The sequence below is a fragment of the Balearica regulorum genome, chromosome 13 (assembly GCF_011004875.1).
Source record: "Balearica regulorum gibbericeps isolate bBalReg1 chromosome 13, bBalReg1.pri, whole genome shotgun sequence".
In the NCBI taxonomy this organism is placed as follows: domain Eukaryota; kingdom Metazoa; phylum Chordata; class Aves; order Gruiformes; family Gruidae; genus Balearica; species Balearica regulorum.
Window position 1 is genome coordinate 20114869 of NC_046196.1, and position 23526 is coordinate 20138394.

The 23526-nt window shown below is 38.3% G+C and overlaps 2 protein-coding genes across 3 annotated transcripts in view; one reads left to right on the plus strand and one right to left on the minus strand.

Annotated features, from left to right (window-relative positions):
- Positions 1 to 17: 17 nt before the first annotated feature.
- On the plus strand, positions 18 to 5684 carry SLC7A6OS (solute carrier family 7 member 6 opposite strand). Of its 2 annotated transcripts, none has more exons than XM_075765857.1 (5): positions 18 to 215; positions 1131 to 1505; positions 3308 to 3511; positions 4848 to 4977; positions 5450 to 5684. In XM_075765857.1, exons 1-5 carry the CDS (start codon positions 57 to 59, stop codon positions 5569 to 5571), a joined length of 990 nt encoding a protein of 329 aa, XP_075621972.1. In that variant the 5' UTR covers positions 18 to 56; the 3' UTR covers positions 5572 to 5684. The 2 variants fall into 2 exon arrangements, with proteins under 2 accessions (XP_075621972.1, XP_010297549.2); XM_010299247.2 differs by having other exon boundaries at positions 19 to 215; positions 3311 to 3511.
- Positions 5685 to 7517: 1833 nt separating this feature from the next.
- SLC7A6 (solute carrier family 7 member 6) overlaps positions 7518 to 23526 on the minus strand; it is a 30228-nt gene continuing 14219 nt past the window's right edge. Inside the window, exons 5-10 of the mRNA XM_075765852.1 lie at positions 22578 to 22701; positions 11913 to 12016; positions 10875 to 10971; positions 10474 to 10623; positions 9728 to 9911; positions 7518 to 8358 (exon numbers count right to left, since the gene is read on the minus strand). Coding sequence (XP_075621967.1) covers positions 8264 to 8358; positions 9728 to 9911; positions 10474 to 10623; positions 10875 to 10971; positions 11913 to 12016; positions 22578 to 22701 — 754 coding nt within the window. The 3' untranslated portion in view covers positions 7518 to 8263. The remainder of the gene's footprint in view (positions 8359 to 9727; positions 9912 to 10473; positions 10624 to 10874; positions 10972 to 11912; positions 12017 to 22577; positions 22702 to 23526) is intronic.

The following is a 23526-nucleotide window of genomic DNA, read 5'->3' on the forward strand; positions in this document are numbered from 1 at the left end:
GTGGTGGCGAGCCGCCGGCCGTGCCCGCCCCTTCCCGTCGGGCCTGCGCGGGCGCCATGGAGCGGGCGGCGGTGCTGCGCGTCAAGCGGAAGCGCGGCGGGACGGAGCCGGCCGAGGCGTTGCTCCTCGCCTGCAAGCGGCTGCGCACGGAGTGCGGCGCTGCCCAGCCGGTGGAGAGGAGCCTCTTCAAGCTGGTTGCGACCGTGTCCTCCAAGGTACCGCGGCCCTGCCGCCGGGACTGGTGTAGGCCGGGGCCGCGCCTCGGGCGGGCGGGGGCGGTTTGATGCAGCCGGGACATTTTGTTGTACCCCCCGACGGGGCTTTTGAAAGCAGCAAGCTTTCTCCAGGTGTACAGCGCTGCCCCACGGGGGCCTTTCAGGATGTTTTGTGGATGCGAAGTTCCTGCTGGTAGCCTGGAGAACGGCGTCTCGCTGCGAGGTGCCGTCCTGGTCCTGATACGCACGGGGACGCGGCCTTCTCGTCAGTACTGCCCGCTTGCGCAGCAGCAGCATCATACCTGCGTGCAGAGCTGGCTGTTAGTTCAGGTTGTTAGTTAAGGAACACAGCGCAGTGACCACCGTGAAAAGCCGCGTTCGGCACTGACTTTTCTACACTTATATACTGTTCTTCACTCCTAGGCTACAGAATAGTCACTAAGCGAAGCCTGAATTTCTGCGGTTTGAGGTGCTGAAACTCAGCCCTACAAGCTTAACAACTTTCATCTGCTGTACAGCCTTTTATGTTGAATAAAACTGGTCTTTCTTGGGAACTGGTCTTTGTAGGAGACTGTAAAGGATATCGTGCTTAAACTTAGGACTATCGCAGTCTTCTAAAGGCATGTGTTTTTGTTTGGAGGGTTATTCCGTGCCACAAAGTATATTGTCAAAAAATCAAATTGAAGCAGTCATACAATTTACAAACATTTTATCCTTTTTTTCCCCACATCCTGAGGATATTATGGCAGTTTTGTTGCTTAAAGCAGTAGTAGAAGTTAACTCAAACATTGGTACTGCAGTTCTCAAAAAGGAAGCGCCAGTAATAGTAGTTATTAATCATTGCTAGTAAGGAATATGACTTACTATGTTGATGGTGTCTTTTTTATTCCCCCTCCTTTTTGTTTCTTTACTCAGAACGAACCAGTTCAGAAATACGTTCAAGGAGCGATCACTCAAGACAAAGCAGCTCAAAGTCTGCGACCCTCTTTAGGAAGCACTCAGCGAATCATTCAGGAACTCCGTTCTTACAAGCAAGTGAAAAGGAAGGAAAACCGTTATCGTGTAATAGCCAGCCATCGACCTAACTGTACTGAAACAGTTGCAGCTGGCATAAATGGCGAGGCATCAATTGATGGTGACGGATCAGACTCTGAAGCAGTGGAAGATGCTTCACAAAAGGAGGGCGGTGCTGTCGATAAGAGTTCGGACTGCTGTGGGAAATTCCAGTTGTTTGATATTGAACAAGAGGAGGAGGTGGAAGACTCCAGCGTAACTGCTGCAAACCCACAGGTCAGCAAACGAACTTAGTGCACATGAAGTACTTGTATATCACTGTTGACTAGTATGTGTGGGCAAACTGACTGCTGTAGAAGTATTTTTGCATTGTAAGTATTCCACTATTTAATAGGAGCTTTAACTAGATATTTGCAAGTTGGAACATTGTACAGGGAGTAACTTTCATGAGGATCTTGAAGTGCACTAATACTGTCAAGACAGACAGCCATGTGGAGTTGGCTGCTACAGGAAGGGCTTGTACCACCGTTTTTTCTGTACCCTGTTCTGATGTATAAATTCTCATATTCATCTGTCAGGTGGATCTCTGAGGATTTTGATTAACTTCTCTACCTGGAAAAGTGTCACTTGTAGGCAAGATTCACTAAAGGAAAAGACACTTTTGAGCCTCTCGTTCTCAGAATTCCCATATATAGTTTTATTGTGTATTTTATTTTTAGCAGACCTCTAGGTGTCTGACAGGCTGCTTAAGCCCCTGCATCCTGTTTTCATTGGCATTATGAGTTAAGCTTATGGTTTCAGTTGGAGGGGATATCTGCTGAATATCTAGAATGGTTTTAAGTATGAAGAAGCTCTGCCTTCTGTATAGGGTTGCCCTGCATGCAGTGTTACGAAGTTTTTGTATTAAAGAGACTTGTAACCAAATGGAAAAGGTAAGAGGGCTGTGTATGCTTGCTTTAGTAGTTCCTTCACTGTATGTAAGTACACGTGGATGCTTTATATGCAGCCCATCACAGCTCTGAGGAAAACTTAAATGCGTAATGTAAAAGATACTCAGGTAAGGAAGAGCCCAACCAGCTGCAATCCTTCAACATTTCTTACAGGTTATTTGAGGGCTTTGCCATCAAACTTTAGTATGAACTCTCGCTTCCTATTAACTAAGTAGTTCAAGCAGACATTTGAGATCTGTTAGTTAACTGTTACCTGTCACTGCTGATTAGAACAACTGAAACTGAGGTAGCACCAGAATTTTCCTCTTAACTCGTTTAGAGCTAGCAGTAGGTGTTGAAAGCAAGAAGTAAGCTTCCTTTTCATTTCGAACTGAAAAAAAGGCTGGTCTGTATCCTTTCCTTAGAATTATGTAGTTCAGGAGACACCGCTGTGAATTGGAAAAGGTATTCTGAAAAGCTCTAGCAGAGAAAAATTGGCAGCAAAACCTGCTCGTGTAGACCTTCAAGTACAGGTCACTAAAGCAAATACATTGCAAATAATTTATTAGGAAGGAGAAAGCATGAAGAAACTTCTGTCTTAATGTTGAAGTGAGGAATAAAGGAAATAAAAATCGTATCTGTAGGGCCTGTCAGCCTTTTCCTGATAATCTGTCACATTGTCATTGTTTGTCCTGCACACTTTGTATACTGTAATCTGCTTCCATGTTAGCAGTGCTACTGTGCACGCGTCTTTCCTGCAGTGTTGCAAGTTTGCTCTACAAAGCACAGGCTGTCTTAAAATGTGTCTATTCAACCAATGCGTCATCAGAAACAGATGAACAGTTCTATGGAATTACTCATATCCCCTCCAGTAGTTTCAAATGAACTTGTCCCAGAAGTTTTCTCCTGTTATCTGAAACAGGGATGGCTGCACACTAGTACAGTAATTGAAAGATTCTTCGGTGTCTTTGTGCTCTAGGTTGCTAATGGTCTGAGTATCAGCATTCCAGTGGGAAAGTGTTACAGTCTAAGATTTCAGAATGTCATCCTTAGCTAGCTGTTGGCTACTGTCTACAAAGAAAACTGTTGGCTGTAACTAAGACTTTGCATGCATGGCTTCAGTGGATTTTTTTAAAACATTTTTCTCAGCAGACAACTGATCCAGATGTGATTCTTTGCAATGCAGTAGAGATGATCCGTGAGCGTTTAAATGTTTCTGAAGATGGTAAAAAAGTAGAACACTGTGAGAAAGAAGATGACTATGTTTATGACATCTACTATATGGAAACATCAGCCCCTGGCTGGATCCAAAATATCCTTTATGTACAGCCCTATAGAGAAGAATATGAACTGGTAAGGATGCGGGAAAACAGATCTTTCTGAAATAGAAAGGACACAAAAAAAACATGCTTCGAGTCCTATCATTAAAAATTGCCATGCTAAGAAAGATCTTTTAAGATACTACACGTATACTCAGTGACTTCTGTGTTAGGCTTTTTGTAACTGCCAGTGCTGTGTTCCTCCAGGTTACTATTGATTCAAGAAAATTCTGATATGGCAATGAAAACTGAAGGGATAGTGCTTATGTACTCAGAAGAATTTGTCTGGCTTCAAATTGCCAAATAAATTTTGGCACACAAATGTAAACTTAAGTGATTCACATCTCATTTGTGACTAGGTGGTAGCAATTAAAATGTAGTTGTAAATACAGTTGGGTAAAAAAAAGGAGCAAGGGGACACACACAACTTTTTCAGTATTTGAGGACTTGACTTTAATCTTAATACGAGATACTTTCTTGTAATGGAATTGCCCTTCAGTGAGTGCGGAGTTAGGAAGTTAAATGTAAGCTCCAGTCTTTTATTGTATAGGTACTGCGACCAATAGACTTGCACAACAGGAACCTGAAGCTTTTTCTTTTCCTTGATCTATTACACTACTGCTGAAGTGAGCAGGATTAATTTAGATATTAACCTTGGCATTTAAATGCTGAAGTGAAATATGTAAATGCATAACTTATCTGCTTTAGGTGCAAAATCAGTTTGCTGTTATGGTGAATATACTGACAAATTATTCTGCTTTGTGCAACTGTTGAATAACTTATACTTGCAGTGATAAGTATCCTATGTTGGAGCAAGTCCAGAGGAGGGCCACGAAGTTGATCAGAGGGCTGGAGCACCTCTCCTGTGAGGACAGGCTGAGAGAGTTGGGGTTGTTCAGCCTGGAGAAAAGGCGGCTCCGGGAAGATCTAATTGTGGCCTTCCAGTATCTGAAGGGGCCTACAGGAAAGCTGGTGAGGGACTGTTTATGAGGGAGTGTAGTGACAGGACAAGGGGGAATGGGTTTAAGCTAAAAGAGAGTAGATTTAGATTAGATGTTAGAAAAGTTCTTCACTGTTAAGAGTGGTGAGGCACTGGAACAGGTTGCCCAGAGAAGTTGTGGAGGCCCCATCCCTGGAAGTGTTTAAGACCAGGTTGGATGAGGCTTTGGGCAACGTGGTCTAGTGGAGGGTGTCCCTGCCCGCAGCAGGGGGGTTGGAACTAGATGATCTTTGAGGTCCCTTCCAACCCAAACCATTCTATGATGCCTTGGCTCTTTATGATTGTATAGTATTGTATAGGTGGATGAAAAACTGCGTAATGCTGAGTGTCTATATTTGTAATGAATGTTATGTTTTGTGTTGACATGCAGGTAGATGATGCTCATGTTCCAGGGGAAATATATGAAGATGAAGATGATGAAAATGATGAGAATAACTGGCGTAATGATTATCCTGATGAAGATGAATTCTTACCTGAGGAAGATGGTGATGGAGAAAAAGGTATGCCTGTGGAATATTGTTTGCTTTCATGCTGTGCACATATCAATCCCATTCATTTTTACATGCCATTTTTCTAAAAAACCAACTAACTGAACACTGCTGGGGTAGTGTTCTGCTCTTAGAATGGGTTAAATCTGCTTCAAGAAGCATCATCTTTCTTGGAACTACAATGGATCTTAATGTCTTTGCAAAGCCAAAATTAAGAACTTCATTTCAGGCTGATGCACTTGCAAAGGATTACTTGTTTTGAGAAGGGATAGATGACTTGGTTCCATATGCTTGTGAAACACTGCCTCTGCTTTCTTAACTCCCCATCCCAGTGCACTCCAAGAACAATTGAAACCTCACCCAATACAGAAGTTGTTCAGACTTTCTTAATGTGAGATATTCAAAAAGCTGAAAATGTCTGATTAACCTAATTGTTTAACTAAAAAGAAGGGATAATCTAAAAGTGTCAGTGCTCTTCCTTTAGACTCTGAAGAGAGCTTCAGCGATGAGGACCAGTGTTACAGGAGAAGAACATGGAACAAATACCGACAGGAGGTTCTACAGGAATTTGGATACGATGAGATCCAGGATTTGGATTCTGACTAACAGCCCTTTTTTGAAGATGAAATGCATACTGAAGATGAAATTCTACTCTTGCAGTAGAACTGCAAATCCAGACAGCTGCTGATGGCTGTTGATAAGCATGTTGCACTTAAAACCCACAAAAACCACACCAGAACCCTGGAAAACCACTTTCCGGTAAAAGTTGGGACATTGGGACAGTAGGAAACCGATCCACACGTGAATGAGCTTTAAGCTAAATTCTTGCCTGTCTGGCCTTCTGAAATTGATGGTGACTAGCCTGATTCATCCTCATGCGTACTGACTAGGCTTGACTATTAGATACTAGATTGGAATTCCAGTAAATGCTAAAACCTTTTGCTATCTGAGCAGCCAACTTCAGCTGGTAGACAGTAAACAGATTGGTGTGAATGGTGTATCGCCACTTGGCAATACAGATTTTTGTTCCAAGCAAAAGTTACTGTATGCTTTAAAATAAATTTTTCTGCCTGTTCTGTGATGTTGAGGTTCCAAAGGAAGTTGTTTTTTTTTTTTAAAGCATTTGTACCTGTACTGACAATACCTCCACAGTATATATGGAGGTAGCTGGCAGCAGCCCTTCTTGTCATGACTAATGTGTTGGGTTTCACAAGAAGATCAACATGTCTGCTGTGATGGCAAGTGGAAGTCCTGGAAGAAGACACTCTGTCCTAGTGCTTTATACTGTATTTGTTCTTAAGCTTGAAGTTACCTTCATACGTGTTTGAGCATATGAAATGCCTCGACCTGTCCATTTTATTGCTGGATCTTTATCCAGTAATTTTACTCTGGTAAAAATTAAATTGTAAATAAAGAATTTTTGACTAAGCTTTCTTTACTCATTTAAAGATCATAGGAGTTGATACAGCTGAAGCTGTGTCAGCATTTTAACTTGCATTTATCTTTAAAATCATTTAGTCTTGCCTATTTGGACACACAAAGTATTTTAGCTAACAGGATGTTAGATCTAGGTCAGGCATGAGCTGTAGGTTGCAGCAGTGATTTTAAGTCAGTTCTGGCAGATGATGTCAAGGTAGTGGGGGTAAAATATTTTTTCCTTGGTTTCACAGAAAGGTTAATATGGCTGTTCACCTATGACACAATCCTAGCCTGTTAAAGCTATGCTACTCACTGGACAAATGTCTCAACTTAGGTACTAAATTCATTCTAATAATATGCAAGAGCTAGATTATAATAGCTAAATGCTATTTTTCATTAAATACTGAGAAGACCCTACATGTTTGTGTGTCAACTGTGCACAAAGTTCCTCAGCTAGAATTTAACTGTCTTAAGTCCCAACGCTGCTTCGTAAAGGTAGCCCAAGACTCTGTTTATTTGTTAGTTTTCACCATCTACTACTACTTGCCATTATCTGTAGCTTTTTAAGATCATCTCAGTCAGAGGCTCAGTACAAGAATCCACATATTCTCACTATTATTCAAATGGCTGATGCAAACGTGATGCAGCATTTTAAGTGTGCATTGCTTCAGCCATATTCTGGTGATTACTAGATTTAGTTAAATACACAAGAAAATGCACATATGGATGAACTGAACTAAGATAAAAGTTCCAGGTATGTTTTCAAAGTATCTCTCACTCTACTAGCCAAACAGGCTGGCTTCACGTTACCTTTTGCTGCCCCAAAATTCAGTATCAAAGTGTCTTGATGTTAGGTTTACAGCTTATGGCGCTAGAATTACAAATAGTACTAATTAGCATCAGTCTGTATTGTAGTATTACCTTTTCTTTCTGTTTTTATTCCTGTTTTCTTTTCCTGCTATTTAGCTTTCAAGATACAGTTCCTGCCACACAACTTCTGCTATAGAAGAAAAAAAGAAAGTGGTTTGTTCTGTCATTTTCTAGTCAACAGCACTGAAATTCAGAAGGAATTTTCTGATTGCTGAGGTAACGCTGCTAATGTGTGTTCACTAAAACAGTTCAGAAACAAATGCTTACAAGCTTCAAACTGAATGTTTTAATTCTGGAAGTTTCATAAAGCCTGTCAGTTGACCAAGTACTAACAAGCTAAAAGGAAAAAATCATCAAATGATAATCAAATCTTCAGTGCCAAGGTGCTTTGTTGATTAAATCCTTGTCACAGTCAGATACCACATTTCCACATACCATAGAGAATAAAATACTTATCTTTAAGGGAGAAAGGTTGGTTCTGTCTTTAAATAATGTAGCTCAACTTTATTCATTTTTCTGCTAATAATGACAAATTAGGTAGGTTGTTGTGATGAGTTGTCTTCTGGGATAAGAACTGAGATAGCACAGCAAATCACTTCATGCAAACATCCATCAGAATTAAGCTGGGAATGACTTCTGGTCGTTCAGTTTAACTTAAAAATGCATTACTTCACTGCCTGGTTCTGCAGAAATCTAATTTGATCCATTAGCTCTTACCATTTTAATACCAATTCTGAAGAAGGAACAGTATTGACGCATAGCTTGCATGCCTGAAAAGAGCAGGTAATCATTATCCCATGAAAACGTGCCATAAAAATATGCCACAGTTTAGGAGGGTGACGCGAGGGCACAATCTATGCGAGAATCCAACTGCAAGTAAGTACATTTTCAGTATTTCTGAAAGACCACTGGAAACAGTTTTTTCCATTTTTTCCCAGTTCCATCTCTTCCCTTTTGTTGTCGTAATTGCTTTATCCTCCCTCCTGTTTCTTATAATGGCTTTGAAATTTTAGTTGGATTTGATTTCTAACTTCTTTTCTTCATTTGTGTCCATCTCCGTTAAAACACAGTAACAGAGCAGCTGCATGTTTCGTGTGACTGCACCTGCACAGGAAATTGGAGATAAATCAGAAGAATAGCCACCTGTCTCAACTCTAATTACACAACATGCATCTGACTAATGAAAGTTAGTTGTAAGAACGCCGCGTCGCTCCTCTTAAGGGAAATAAACGATAAAAAAAAAATGCAAAAAGTGTCTTCCACTTAATTTTTAAATAGATGTTTAATACTGTTCTGTTGATATCCTAGGGTATTTTTCTTCTTAGGCACCCCACCAACTAACAGAAGTACAATCTTTCTTCTCTATAAGTGTAAAATTGGTAGAATAAAAAAAACCCCACAACCAAAACATGAACTTCAAATAGTACATAGGAATGTGACAAGATTACTGAGTATTTACATATTCACTAGCTGCTGCAGCACCACATCCTGTTGCATTCTAAGATTATGCTATAAACCTTCCTTTCCACATCCTTCATCATGTTTTTCTCACATAGTTAACAATAACAACAGTGCACTGCTGGAGAGAAACGTGTAATTTATCTGCAGCAATTCAATTGAAGGCAAAATTCCATCTGTGACTGACATAAAATCTATCCAAACAACTGATTTGGTAAGCAAGACAGCTTGCATTACCAAGAATGTCCAGCCCTTTTACAGTCATCAATCTTGCTTAAGAAAGAGAAATGTATAAAACCTGAGGACAAAATCTGTAGGAAGTGGATGGTCTTTCACATATACAGCAAATAAAATCTGGGTGTAAAACCAAATACAGAACCAGTATACCCCTTTACTGGGTCTGGCTGGGATGCAGTTAACATCCTTCATAGCAGCCCATATGGTGCTCTGTTTTGGATTTGTGGCTCAAACAGGGTTGGTAACACACTGTTATTTTGGCTATTGCCGACCAGTGTTTGCACAGTATCAAATTTTTTTTTTTCCTTCCACTCTGCCCTCCCTGCAACCAGATGAGCAGGAAGTTTGGAGAGGACATGGCCAGAACAACTGACCCAAACTAAGCAAAGGTTATTTCATGCCATATAATGTCATGCTCAGCAATAAAAACTGGGGTAGAGGAAGAAGTGCATGCATGTGGGAGGATGTCTTCTAAGGTGGCCGTTGCTTGGAGACTGGCTGTGCAACGGTCTGCTTGTGGGAGGTGGTGATTGCCTTTGCATCACTTGTTCCCCCCCCACCCCTTTCCTTCACTCATTAAACTGTCTTTATCTTGACCAGTAAGTTTTCTTGCCTTTGTTCTTCCTACTCTCTCCACCATCCTGCTGGGGGGTTCTGGTGAGCGAGCGGCTCTGTGGGTGCTTAGCTACTGACTGGGGTCAACTGACCACAACAACCAAGAATTACTTCCTTAATTTTAATCTTTCCTAACAACATCTCCACAAACAAAGAAACTTACACAAAATCTTGTTGATAAACTGAGGTCTCCTTGATGCAGGTAAATAAACTCCCAGGAAAAAGACTGGAATTCCAGATAAAGCAATGGCAATTCCAATCAATGAATTTATGGTGTCACTATAGAGTGGCACTACCACCAGAAATACTGTGCATATACAGAATATTATTGGGAAAGCCACGCTCAGCTGCAGACAGAAAAAATAGAATGTTACTGAAATACTTCTTGTATACAGTTACAAACATTTTGGTGAGAATTACAGACTTTTCTCTCTCAACCCCACTTTATGAAATTATCTGCTTTTCATCTTATACATCTGGCTATTTGCAACCGTAAGCAAATTGCAGAATTTTTCTTGAATAGAACTGCCACTAAAAGTAATCAAGTATGGTAACTCTGCTGTGTTGAAAGAAACTGTGTAACAGCATAAAATGTTTTTAGACAAATCCAATAAAACTCAGGATAAATATAATAAACATAATAATAATAACTCAGGATAAATATAATAAACATAATAAATATAATAAACAGAAACATACAATAGAAGACCATATTATTACCACAATCACTTCTTCTTATCTAGCAGACAAGCTAGTTGTCATGGTACAATATAAAATGGAAGCCATGTTTTATGTCCTAATCAATTTGTAACCTTTAGACATAACATGTATGGTCCAGATTTTAGACATTACTTTTACATTACGTGGAAGAGAGGGATTTTAAACAATTCTATAATAAGTAAATACTACCTTAAGAGGCCTGGGTCGATCTGGTTCCTTCCAACGTAGATATAATTGCCCAGCAATAGACAGACCAACAAAAAACCAGTAACTGAAACTGAAGTAATTAATAAGCTTGAAGACATCTTCCACAGCCAGGTAAATAAGGGTCATAGCACACTGTCAGAAAAGAACAGGATTGGGATGAAGAGAAGTGTGAAAGCTATTGCTTATGCTGCTTTTTGCATGAAAGTAACACCTCTTACTCCTTGGCATTTGGCATGATTTTATGCCTCTCAAAATTCACTCTCTCAGAAATCACCTCAATGACAGTAAATCTGAAGTTCTCTCTGTGCTTTTATAAAGTCTTCCTTTAAATAATTCATATAGTCACATCTGAACAGTTGAAAAGAAAAGCAATAATAACTTACATTGAAGAGCAGTGCTGGCACAGGTGTGAACCTCCCAATGTGGATCATAGACAACAGATCAGGAAGGTGACCTTCTCGAGATCCTACAAAAAATAGCCTGAAAAACACAAATCAGAAAACAGAAGTTAAGGCCACAGATGACAGAATGTATTACAGAAAATAAAAATCAAACAACAATACCAGTCAAAATAAGTATTTACACCACTGAATTTACATCCTTTAAACTGAAATATGGATTCAACCCTTCTGGTAAAGATGTACTATACAACAACCACTAAAAGATATATAAGCTTTTAGAAACATGCTGTTAAACACCCATTTTTAGAAAACAGTCCTACAGGTAAAATAGGCCTCTAAAAATAGCTCAGCCAACTATGTGCTCAAAAACCAAACACACTTAAGTTTATTATCAACTGCAAATTGTTCTGTATTGACTGCTTCACCAGATCACACTTGTACTTGTTCTCAGTACAGAGGCATTGTGCATACATTCAATGGGCAGGAAGGATGTTGAAATGCCTGAATAAATCTACTGAAAACTTTCACTAGTCACATGCATCATCAGTGCTCAGAGGAAAGCTTCTGTATTTTATCCTAAGCTTTTTGACTGCAAGTTAATAGCAGTAGCAACTTCTAAAACTTTTTACTTGGAAAAAACCTTAAAGATACTGATTTTTAAAGTAAGTAAGTTTTAAGTAAATACATCTGAAAACAAGAACTTGCTGGAATTATTGTATCAAGTAAAATGCAAGATAACTCAGTCCAAATAATCAGAAGGCCTGAGCACTTACCACACAGACAACATTCATTTGATCTTTAATTGTACTCTGCATAGAGCTAGGAACGCTTTGGGGAAGTAAGGCAGTGTTAAGGGTGTATATATGCACACACAGAAGTTTATTTAGGTCTGTTATTTTATTGTGGCTGTTCATTATAGGTTCGGTTACAAAAGTGTTGTTGCCACTCTTGTAACAGATGAGCATAACAGTAACATATAAAAATACATATGAACATTTGTCAAACAGAGACATGCACTACCTTGACGATGCTAGAATTGAAGCATTAAGTCCACCAAAACAAGAAAAGGCTACAGCAATGGGAATTGTCCAGCTGAAGATACCAAATACCTGGTCAGCAAATGTCTAATGAAAGGGAAGAGAAAAAGGAAGCATGAAAATATCTCCAACAAAGCATATTTCAAGCAATAACATGAAAGCTTTTGTAGTAAGTTTGTATGGAAAAACAGTAATATAGTAAGGACAATCCATAATGCAGCACAAAGAAGCAAACAGCTTTTTTATTTATTTATGGATTCTAAATAAGCACAAACTTTTTTAGCCAAGCACCTGAACTCACACTTTCTGGTCACAAAGGAAAACAAAATGTTTTTAGAATTTTCTCACCAATCCTAATATATTTTATTATCTAACTGAACTTCAGAACTCAAGTGTAACATAATGACTACAGAGAATAAAGGAAAAAAAAAAATTACTACATATCCAAAATGGAAAGTGCCATATTGCAGATGATAAACATAGACACCATCACACCTACTGTTTATAGACACTATTCTAGAAATCTAATTTTCCTTCTTTTTTCAATTTCCTAAGCAACCTCTTCTTTTCCTTTAGCACCACCAGCAGGGGTCTCTGGGCTCTACTCTCACAATATAGCAAATCACAGAGCAAGTATCTTATTAGCAATCATTTGTTAATGTTGCTAGACAATATGGCAGGCCAGCTGTGGTGACCTTCCATGATAAGAGTTCTGGAACCAAGAGGCCAGGAGCATCAAAGTTTCATAGCAAGTGGCAACAGTCATCGATTGCCAGTGATAATATATAATATAAAAATTGGCAATAATTTGCAAGACACTGTCCTGGTCAATTCTGTTCAGCCTCTCAGATGGAGAAAGAAAGAAAAAAAAAGAGTGAGACTTAGAACCTCAGACAGAATGTTTGAAAAAAATCAAGAAATTTAATACATGAAGACTGACAGCTATTCTAAATCCCATCTTGGTATAGGCATTGTGTATGTCTGAACATTAGCATGTTTGGAGTTAAGCAGAAAACTGCTCATGCTGTGTTCAGAGGACATGGGTGGAAGCTTTCTTATCCCAATTCTACCTACTGACAGCTAAATTACTTCTGTGATTTCTTTTACTGAAGCAAACTAACAGTCATGGTAGCAAAAGGATCATGTCTACATTAGACAGCAAGAAATCTCTATTTATAGAAACAGAAAGGTACATACTTACGTGTAAGTGATACTCAAACAAACCTCAAGGATTTTGCGGGTATTAGAACATTTTACATCTCAGCAGGTAGCAGTAATCTAAACCTTTTTATGAACCTTTGTCTAAATCAATTTCTTAGCGCTCTCTTGCTTTATCAATTTCAAGATCCTCAGACATAAAAAGCATATATACTAGTTCAGCTTTCTGCAGGTCTGTCTCTTCTATTACAAAAAATGTCTTCAGTTTTTAATATTTCAGTATTTTAAAACACGTCCCCCCTGACTTCCCCTTTAAACTACTGGTCTTCACCATAAAATTTATGAGCTAAGAAGTTCAGTCAAAGTGGATTAACATTCATAACTGGCCTTTGTTTGTAGCATATAATGCTATCTGGATTTAACAGCAGTCAAATTTTTATTTAATTACTCCAGCAACAAGAGAACCAAAAGCAGTTCATTATGATCTGTTTTCTGAATGGGTTTGTACGTTTTGACTTAATATAGATTATTTTTTCCAGGTTAAGGTTTAGAATCCAACTCTGCTTAGCTGTAAACCATCATTTACACTAAAAAGCAAAATTTATTCCATCCTTTTGTGTAACTTAGTTGAGCCTCAGCAGAAGCAGATAGGATTTCCTGCTGCAAAGGGACAATGCAAAAGCGTATAATCACTTCAATGGCAACGTTGCCAAAAGGTTCAAAGTTAATGCATCAACTGTGTTAGTCATCCTGATTCTTATTGAAGCGCTCTCTTCCTGAGTTCTTTTAGTTTATACATATTAGTATAGCTTCCCTCAAAATGGAGCTTCAACAAAGGGGTGGAAAAATGCACACACAGATTCCCACAGAAATTATAAAAATTAACATAAGAAAAGTATAAAAGAACTAATCCAAGTATGAATTCTCTTTCATGCTGAAATCAAAACATCGATTTAGCAAAAGACCATGCCGTAAGAAATGTGTTCTGTATACCATGGATTACCCATTTTCAGTCAATTGAAACTGAACAAGCAACTAATAATTTACATTATTGTATATACAAGATTTCTGCTGCTCAAGAATAAATAATTACTAGAACACACAGCGCTTCTCTCAGATCCTTAATGGATCTAAATGCAGCTCTGAGAAAGCTGGTCTCCCAAAGCAGAATGTAATTCATAATGATCCAGTGAATGAATTAAGACAACTCCTCCAGAACAAGTAAGAATGAGGGCAAGATGAAAAAATCTAATAGGTAATTGTAGTATTTTAAAGGATGATTTAAACCTGGACTGCTGACTTCTGAAGCAAAACAGCAAGTGAAATTACTAGACATCAAACTTAAAACTACTAGAGGATTTTATTTTTTTTTTAAATATACAAAGCTAAGATACAGAACTCACACAGTAAGATGTTAGAGAATTAAGATGTTTAGTAAGGTTGCCTAAAGGATAAGCATTTAGGTAAGTAATATTAACAGCTAAGGTTAAAGGAGAGAAAAACATATGAACGTAATCCAATGCTGCCGGATGCAAATTAGCTAATACGTCATTTGGAGAAACTTCTTCCCCCCAAAAGGCAGGCTGGCATTTGTTCTTTGCAATTTCCCATTTCCTTTTGAAACATCTAGTAATGGGCTGGTGTGGAATGCCAGACGTGGGACTAACTCAAAGGCTGTTTCCGTTCTATAATGTATATCCAATCTTTCTAAGATACGCTAATGTTGTTTCACACATCCTAGAAAACAGCACTCACTCATATGAGCAGTAAAAACCACAAAGAGTTAAAGTAAAGCTACAGTATCGCTGCCACAAATTATATACAGATCAAGATGTTACAGATTCAATGTATTCTGGATGCAAGCTATATGATGTATAACAACTGTTGATCCAGCTCTAATTAATTAATTTTCCTAGATCTGTACAAGTCAGACTCTTCAAAAGAGAGAATAACCTAGTGACAGCCTTTACCAAACACTGTCGTTTTTCCAATGTACTTTCTAATGTTGTTGTTGGGATTCCTGAGAGAGTAAAGGATGGAGCATTAACTTCAAGAGCTTAACTTTTCCCCCAGTGAGGTAAGGCAAAAGAGTATTTTAATTGAGAATGACCTAAAAAGTTCAGCTTGGTTTGCTGAGTAGATCTGACTGCAAAATGATCTTTTAGCAAAACAAAGTTGAAAGGTACCTGAAGTTTGGCTAAACTGTCTAGTGATATTAACTGGCTTAATGTGACAAGTATAGACTCATCTGCCTTTATGTAGGTGTTTTCTGACAGGGTTTCACCCTCATTTCTAACACAAAATTCAGCCAAGTTCATGTATTACTACTCAGACAATAAACACACTTTATACTTCAGAGTACACATTTATAAATCCTTCAACGCTCATTTTAACAGATGCCAAGAAATGTCTTCTCCAAAGCTGAGCTATACTCTCTTGTGAACAATGACAAAACCAAAGATCTCTACAGTGTTTCTGGCAGAAAGTGTTACTGAAGTGTAAGTCAAAGTTGCCACAATAAGCATTCAACTGTGTGCATATGTCAGAGGGTTATTTTGCATAAGAAACAAGGGCAGAGAAAAGTACAAAAAGCCATCAAGTTATCAAGCACATACACCACGTGCACTGTACCAAGAGAAAAAAAAAGGGGGGGAGGGAGAAGAGTTAGTGGCTGCTTTCTGCTAAAACTGCAATTGTACAATCATGGATCCTCCACAAATGAGCTAAACCTGGGCACCTGATCAATTCCACTTTAACTACCACTACTTCTGGGAGTAGTGAAGTGTATTTATAAAAACAAATGAGCTGGCAACAGGGGAAGAATGGAGCATTCGCAAGGGTATGCGGAGGATGACAGAGGAGCCTACCTGGAGGCAGCTATAGCAGAAGCATTTAGTCCACCATAACAGGAGAAAGCCACCACTATGGGGATGGATTTCTTCTCAGGTTTCTTCTGAGAAAGTCTAAAGAGCAAGAAGGATTAAGAGATTAAATTGTCATCTCTGCTATAGTCTGACAAGTCCTGTAGTCCAGACTTGAACTATAACTGCTTCTAACAGCTAGGAAACAGTAAGAGAATTCAGTGGCTGATACAGCACTTGCAATTACAGATAAAGTCCTTTTATGCCCTCCCATCCATTGGACATGTAAGATATACATATATACACGCACACTGTAGAAAGACATGCACCTGGAATTGTTCTCCTGAGTTCTGATTACTTTTTTTTTTCCAAACCATCAACAGGGAATAATAATGAAGGAAGAAGCTTCCAGCCATGCACTTCTCAGCTGAACTGCCCTCATTTTGTTCATGACTAAAATGTTACATTACTCCCAGAAGAATGGTCAAAAACTGAATTACAGCTTTGTTTCAAGACATGAATGACCGATTTAACTACATTTTATCTTCAGTTAGTTTGATCTCATGGTCATCAGCAGTTAATCTGTGAATGGTTTGCAAGAACACTTTTTTTCCCCTTTTAAAGGTCCAAGCAACAGTTCTATACAAACAGGTTGAACTAAAAGAAGCAGGAATTGCCCCACATAAAGAGCTGCCACAACAAAATACACAGGATACTGCCTCACACCCAGTAATTCAGGCACACAGAGGATTAGAAAGACCCACATTTATGTTACAAATGACAAGATGAGAACTGTTTCTTCACACTGAGCTGCACACAAAAAGTGCACTGAGAGGCACACAAAAAAATGTCAAGACTACACTGGAGCTGTGAGCACATGCTAGGCTGGCAAAGGACTAAACAGCATTGATCAGATGGATAAATGCAAAGAGAATGTAGTCTAACACAAATAAGAAACTTATACAAAACTATACCCAAAGATTATGAGGTGTTTCTATTAGGAAGGCTTAAAAGGCATCTACAGAGCCTCTTTATGTAGCTCATTTCAAGATCCTCTTGCACATGGGAGCTTTTCCAGGCTCAGCTCTATAACATTCTTACCCTGAAAATCATATATAGCAGTAATGAGAGTAATATACATGAGCAATCCGACTAGTATCTTGAAAGTGCAATTAATTCTGCTTTGACTTTTCTCTTGTGGCAAAGTATAAATACATTCCCACACAACAGGAAGATTTAGCAGTCAGAACTACAGTCTGTTTTCTCAATTTTTAGCTTCTCAGGCCTTTAAGGAAGGCCTAAAGGAAACAAAAAAACTATGACTTATGGCAATCGGGAAGCCACACATGCAAAAAAGCCACCGAGAGGATGAAGTTTTCTTCCACTGCCATAGATTACATTTGGCAAGATACTGTATAACATATGTTCAGTTTGACCAAATTACATTTAATGTCACATAAATTAAAGAAAGGGAGTGCACATCAACTGAAAAGAGAGTCAGAAAACTGTAAAGGTGCAAAAGAAAGCAATTCAAATGTTCAGGTTTCTTGTAATTCTTGTTTCAATCACCATTCTGTTGACTGATTCTACTCAAACGGACATAATTCTCTCCTTGTGCTATCGGCAACACCTTTTCTTGGAGAAAAAGGTACCAGTGCAGTGCGAGATCCAGCATGAAACTCTCTTCATCTTTAGGTCGCTCTGTACAATCTTATGGTAAGAGAAACCAGCACTACTCTACTGCATTAATATATTGCATGTCTATTGCATATAACATGTCTCTTCTGCATGGCCCACATTAAGATTACAGATGCCAGCTCCAACAGTAGAACAGTTTTGTTTATGTCTTCATGGAGGTGCTAAAGATACTTTATCTAAATCTTCTCAGGTGTTTATCCTGTTCTTAGCATTTGTAATAGCTAGCTGTAGAATAAGGGTTCAATGTTTTCCAAAGCCTCTTACCTTTCTCATATTGAAAATATTATGTAGCACTCTTTCAAGTTCTGGCTCAACTTTTCAGCTTGGCCTCCAAAGCTAGAGAATTTCTACATAATTGGCAACAGGAGTGCTGCATTGATAATGAATTACGGCTAGCTCTGAGAAAGAAAGGCAAACGACTTATTAAACAGCTCTCTTCTAAAAGCAACTGCCTGCCCCTCCCTAATGAAGAGTTCTTCCATCATAAGGTACCAAATATACATTTCATCCAAAGGAATCTGAATAGGAGGCGCCAGTGCAAGCAAAGAAGGTGGACGTGACACTGGCAGCCAAAGACAAGCAGATTTTCCTCTTCAGAAAAGAAGCCAGTGACTGACCAAATGAAGGAAGAGAAATAATACCCAAAAGGCCTAAGAGTAACTTAAGAATTTCTGGCTGAATTCAGTTAGAAGAAAGAGATTCAGCATTTGCTGAACTATATACCAAAGCAGAATAAAACAGCTAAAACACCCAGCCTCCCACATTCCTGTTTCATTGAGGGAGAGGACATGTCAAAGCAAAGCAAGTCTGCTCTAGAATACGAGTACACCAGGGTAAATTGGATTGATCAATGCTGGACTCACAAGATGGTATTCAAAGATGCAATTGAAGTCATCATTCATCATCTTTATACCCAATCTACCAACAAAGCTGTACAGCTCCAAGAAAGATGACAAGCCGGCTCTGCAGGACAACCGTTTGCTTCAACCAGGAATCATTTTTAGCTTTTCCAAGTAAAAGAGGTAAGCTGCCAAATATCACCTATCATATAAACTCAATCAAAAAACCCCAGACATGACCAAACACAGGAAGCAGGTAACAAGCTATGCACTGGCAGCCAGTATGTTTCCTGTTAGAAGATAAAGCAGCCCAAAAAGTGCTTGTGGAGCCAGCTACGTGCTTCACAAACAAAAAATACAATGGCACTCTCAGATGCAAAAATATAGTTGTTCAGTGATAGAGGAAGATGAGATTAAATAAATAAAGACAAAAATTTTAAGTGTGTTTGTGCTACAGAGTAACTCCTTCATATGCGTAAAACATAAGAGTAAGGGTTGTGATGGTTTGCATAAGGACGTAAAACAGAAGTCAACTGTGAAACTCTGACAGGAATTTTTGAAAAAGGAAGTGATTTTTACATGATCAGCAACTGTCTGAAGAGCATTTGCAGAACTTCTAAGCTAGCTGTTGCTATGTTACTTAAAATTACTTCAACAAAAGAGAGCTTAAAAACCTGAGTTTCTTAGCTCTGACACTGGGACTATACCACAAAGAAGCTAATGCTGAAGTAAAAGAAGGACATTTTATCATTTTCTTCCATATCACCCCTTGGTAAGACTTCTTTTACCTCCCAGCCACCAAGAAAAACAGTATGCAAAGTGATGTGCAAAGATGCATTAATACAAGTATTTCTTTCACTTATAACTTTTATGTCCATCCTTTAGAAACTGGAAATAGCTTCCCCCCCCATTTCCAGCTCAAAGCCTCTTGATGAAAATGAAGAGGAGAAAGCTACTCCATTCCTTCCCAAAATGGGAACAAGGAAAGACTAAATTTAACTGCTGCTTTACTACACAAAAGGCTCTAAAATGCAGCAATATTACTACCATGTTTCTTTAAAAAATCATTATTGTAATTTTCATCCTACAACTACATAGAGGGCAATAAGGAAACTACAGCAATCTGTATTATATATCACATGCAGAATATGTGAGCAGACCAAAGAGGCTCATTTTCATCAGATTAGTTTTTAGACTGGCTTAATTCTCGTGTCCTTCATTCATCCACCACAATGCCTTAAGTCTTCTTCAAGATTCCATTGTGGATAAAATTCTCTTCCACCACCCAGAAATATCTCACCATGAAGATTTTTACATTTCTGTATTTGAAAATTCTCCTGTAATACAGGCCATTACAGTCATTAGGTCTTTTTTTCCCCTATTCACTAGAAAACTATGACCGCATTATGAGTGTTATAATTCGGACTGCAAGTGCACTTTTGAAGAAAACTCTCCCAATTATTGCCACTTACTGCTTTTTGGTTCACATTGTTCAGCATCAGAGCTAAAAGGAGCTTCCCTTTTAGACCAGGCGAAATTTGAAGATGCACTTCAAGAGCATTCCTACTGCACTTCCCTACTGCAATCCAACCACACACAAGCATTCAGTCCACGGGACCTCATTAGAGGTAGTCCAAAGTAAAACACCCCTGAAGCAGGTATAATGTGTGTGTGTCAGGTCCTCAGTGTCAACTGTTCCACTCCACAGACATCCTTCTAGAGGTCCACACTACTTGCTAATGTATTAGTAGATCAAGTTTAAAGTTGATTTCATAGAACTGGGCAATTAAACTTATATCAGCAATGAACAGGAATCTTTAATGAGTCGCGTTAAGCATTAAACTTCAGCTACACTTTCACCTTGTCAATCTAAAAGGGATATAGGTAGTGGCAATCAGCAGACCATTGTTCACCAGCTGATAAGACATCTCAGCAAAAATGCCTTTAGATAGAACATTAGCTAAGTGCAAGTATTTGGCAATCCTGAGATCTAGTGAAAAAGCACAGCTCTAGACTTCCAAAGTAATTCATTCAGTTAAGTTTCATTAAAACTAGCACAAGAAGTAAATCACCTGATAACTTTGGAATTCACAAACATATTTCTTCATTATCCTGGTTGCCCAATATTTATGCATGCAATTAGATTGACTAAGGATTTATATCATTCTTAAGTCTTCCTTTTTTCTCCTCCATGTCCGGATGCATCCTATACTAGAAAGGAAGGCCTGATCCGTCCAGTTCCGAGTATTACAATTTCATGTAAAATTACACAGCATGTGTATATACATAAAAGTATACACACATGAAAATAAATATATACTCACTTTTGGTCAAGAACAATGCCAAAGAACAACTAAATGAAGTGTATGTAAAATAATAAAAATTTAGGCCTGGGTTTCACATGTGTAGCAAGGTTCAGGTATCTTGTCATTCCTCCTTTATCTGGCTACCCACTACTACTGCAGTGCTACCACTTCTGTGTACAGCAACATAGACTGGACAGGCTGGCAATGAATCATTTCCCAGGATGGATCAGTTTTCCTGATTCCATTCACCAAATGGCTGTATAAACCTCTGTGATGATAAAGGCCAGGAGCAGTGGAGTAGGCACAGAATACTCTTAGGGGACAGGCTGGATTGCAGAACTTCATTGCTGTCAAAGGAGTGTATTTTCCAAGTCTTTGTTAGAAAAAAACCCAATAGTGTATTGCTTTAGAGAAGTCAAGACAGAGAGTGGACTGTGTATTGGTTTTTAATTTTGTCTGGATTAATTAATTCCAGACAAGAATTAAAATTCCATTATGAGTCACTGGAAAGTACATTATATGGGATACCATAGCCTACAACAGAAACAAATATTTCTGGACATTTTATTACCCCTTAGCATATGCTGATTCAAAATTAAGTATTTTCTGTCCTTGTTTTGTTTGGTTTCATTCTGAAGTGTTTTACCAAGTTTTTCATGACATATTTTATGACAACTTTGTATTCCAGGTAAGGGAGGCAAAGAATTAAATTTTATTTACTTTCAATACATTTTGAAATAAACATCTACATAATTACATTTGAAATAACAAGTTACAGCCCATATTTACCATAAACTATTTTGAAAGCTTACATTAAATAGAAATATTTCTCAAGTTTGAAAGAAAGTCTAGTAAGTGCTTTTGTGGAACCATCTGCCTAAATACCTGAAATAAGAATTTGCTGATTTGCTAAGCCAGTTTTTAATCACAGTAATCCTCTGTGGGAACAGAGTGAATACTTCCTTCATTTTGACGTACTTAAAACTCTCTGTCCATTGTCTAACTATTTAAATTTTAGAAGCCAATTGGGAATCTAAATCAGGAAGAAAGCTATTTCTTTTCCTCCAATTTAAATAACCAAAAAGAAGATTAAATTTTCCAAGTCTCACATCTAAAGGATATAGTAATCAGAACTATCCAATTAATTTTCTAGCTACAGGGCAAAAAAACCCCTTCACTTTTGTTTAATGATTAGCTTTAAGTATAAAACATGTTTTCACCAGCTTTTACTTTAAGAAGCTTATATATTTTAATTGGATTCAAACTTCCATCCATATACAAAAATAATGCATTTCAAAATATTAAAAGTCATTGGAATTAATACAATGCTGGGAAGACAGTCATCTAAGTTATTAAAAAGGAGATACAAACCTAAAATTTTTCAAAGCTGCAACACATCCATTTACAGATATGCATTGCACCAATTATTAGCTCAACAGAACGTAGCTCAGTGCAACGCTGTTCTACATACTGCTCCAGCTTTCTAAATACTGCAGCATGAAGGAACAGAGAAGAATTATGTACTAATGAGTCTAATTTACAATCAGCTCAAAGTGCACAAGTCTAATTCATGTCTTCACAAAATACGTTAACAAGATGCATGTGTGCCTGTTTGAGTAAGTCTGATAAAATATTTTTATTATACATGATTTCATTAACTACTTTTCTATTTAAGATTAAATTATTCATAAACTAGAGATTTTTCCTGGTTTGTTCCTCAAAATGAAATCCATCCCTAAATGGTGAAAAGTGAATAATATAGCAAAATACCACATGGTCAACTTACCACTGCCACAGCATCACTGGAAAGAACAGCTTCAACATCCAGCACTGTATAGTAAGCTATATTGGTCATAATATAGATAACAGTCACAATTGGCATAGACACTGCAATAGCCAGCGGCAAGTTCCTGTAAGACAAAAAAACCCCAAAATCCACAACCCGGGGGGAAAAAAAAAAGCCATTAATAACAGAATAAACTTATTTATTTGCATTCTTTATCTTAGAGATAAAAGGTATGAAGACAGAATAAAGATTTCAAAATAGGTATCTCTGGAAGAGTTTGGTTTCTTTTAAAACTAGAAATTCTAAAATAAAATAGTGGAAAAAATTGAATTTCTTGCAATAACTTAAAACCCAAATTATGTGTAAAAAGGGATTCTAATGCAACTGCTCTACTAGTACCCTAACTTCAGGGTTTCCAGATCAGTAATAACAGCCTTCAAATTTACATGCTTTAAATTATTGCCTACTGGCCATGTTTATTACCACAACTAGAACCCAAAGGGGGAGAGCTCTGAGTCACTGCACTCATTCTCCCATGGGGAATGCTGCTGTTTTAGCACCTACTTCTAGAACTGACGCAGGGAGACCACTAAACCAAACGAAACCCCTGATCATCTCATCTGCACTCATTACTGCAGGGAACAAACTAATTGGGCTGTGTAACTGCAGAAAGCAGAGATGCAGAGGGCAGATCCAAAATTACTACACAGCCGTGAACCTCAGGATGTGGTGTATCTTGCATGTCTAGAAAGTCACACAAAAATAGTCTAGAGTAACATGAAAACACTGCAACCTCTAGATGTAAACTGATAAGACTTAATTTAAAGCTGAGATAAATCCACAGCCCTGAGTCTGCAGCTCCACAGGGAGAAAGCAGAGTAGAAGCAGAAACAAACTTTTAATTTTAGGCTCTAGCTTTTCTCAGCCTTCTTCTTTCCCCAAAGCTTGC

Excerpts from the sequence above, each read along its gene's own strand:
- SLC7A6OS (XM_075765857.1), top strand. The coding sequence starts at position 57 with ATGGAGCGGGCGGCGGTGCTGCGCGTCAAGCGGAAGCGCGGCGGGACG. Across the intron at positions 1,506-3,307 it reads TAACTGCTGCAAACCCACAG|CAGACAACTGATCCAGATGT; the intron begins GTCAGCAAACGA and ends CATTTTTCTCAG. Across the intron at positions 3,512-4,847 it reads ATAGAGAAGAATATGAACTG|GTAGATGATGCTCATGTTCC; the intron begins GTAAGGATGCGG and ends GTTGACATGCAG.